Here is a 1,340-nt window from a genome sequence, read left to right on the forward strand (position 1 = left end):
ACACACACACACACACACACACACACACACACACACACACACACACAGGCCAATGGCTCTCTGCCTTCATCCAGCATCCAAGGCCTCAGGGGCCCACTCAAGGATACTCCACAAAGCAGAACCCACATGCTGTTTTCTTCACTTTATCGAGGCCCATGATGATTTTCTTGATGTCACCACTTTTGCCAAAGAGCTCATAGATCTGCTCTTCGGTGGTGTAAAAAGACAGGTTCCCAACGTACAGGGTACAGCTTTTCTTCAATAACTTCTCTTGGTCCTTCTTATCACCCTGGAATTTCAGAGAAATCATGTCAACGTCACAAGCCTGGCCTGAGGCACCAGAGCCTCTCTGGCCCAGGACCCAGGACCCTCTTGGCATTCATCAGCAATAAGGCCAAGAGAAATCAGTCAAATCATCAAGCATTTACTTACTTAACACACGCAACATGCCAGGCTCTGGGCTGAGCCCTGTGGACATAAAGAGAGGCTGAAAACAGGCCCTGCCCTCACGGAGCTCATAATCTAATGGGCAGGCAGCATACAAACAACTCTGTGAAATAAAGATGTATACAGGATAAATTGGAGATAATCAACAGAAGGAAGGAACCTGCATTAAGAGGGGTGAGACCGGAAGGGAAGCCAGGGAAGCAGAAGGCAGAGATGAGGAGGAAGAACATTCCAGGCATGAGGGAGGGCCAGAGAGAATTCCCAGAGCACAGACAGGGAGAGTCTTCTTTGTGGAACAGCCAAGAGGTCAGTGTCACTGGATTGAAGAGTGTCAGGGAGTGAAGTGTAAGCAGACTGGAAAGGTAAGAAAGGGTCAGGTTATCAAGAGCTTTGAATGCCAAACAGAACTTTTTGTATTTTCTCCTGGAGGTAACAAGGAGGCCCTGGAGTTTATTGAGAAGGGGGGTGATATTATCAGACCTATATTTTAGTAAATCATATTAGTGGCTGAATAGAAGATGGACTGGAGTGGGGAGAGACTTGAGGCAGGCCAATCCGTCCTCAGCAATTGCATAGCCCAGATGTGAGATGATGAGGGAATGGATCAGAATGGTGGCAGTGTCAGAGGAGAGGAGGGGGACAATCAAAAGATGTTTCAGAGAAGAAATCAAGGAGAGATGCTGCAGAGGTGAAATCTATAGGAGATGTTGCAGGGGTGAAATAAAGGAGAGATGCTGCAGAGGTGAAATCTACAGAGATGCTGCAGAGGTGAAAGCTACAGAGATGCTGCAGAGGTGAAATCTACAGAGATGCTGCAGAGGTGAAATCTACAGAGATGCTGCAGAGGTGAAATCTACAGGAGATGCTGCAGAGGTGAAATCAAGGAGAGATGC

General features: G+C 47.5%; 1 protein-coding gene across 1 annotated transcript in view; it reads right to left on the bottom strand.

Annotated features, from left to right (window-relative positions):
• The window catches only part of NCBP2 (nuclear cap binding protein subunit 2), a 6,284-nt gene that overhangs the window by 4,016 nt on the left and 928 nt on the right, over positions 1-1,340 (bottom strand). The window contains exon 2 of the mRNA XM_027875697.1: positions 108-289. Within this exon, the coding sequence (XP_027731498.1) occupies positions 108-289 (182 nt within the window). The remainder of the gene's footprint in view (positions 1-107; positions 290-1,340) is intronic.

The sequence above is a fragment of the Vombatus ursinus genome, unplaced genomic scaffold, assembly GCF_900497805.2.
Source record: "Vombatus ursinus unplaced genomic scaffold, bare-nosed wombat genome assembly UNPS02014810.1, whole genome shotgun sequence".
Classification (NCBI taxonomy): domain Eukaryota; kingdom Metazoa; phylum Chordata; class Mammalia; order Diprotodontia; family Vombatidae; genus Vombatus; species Vombatus ursinus.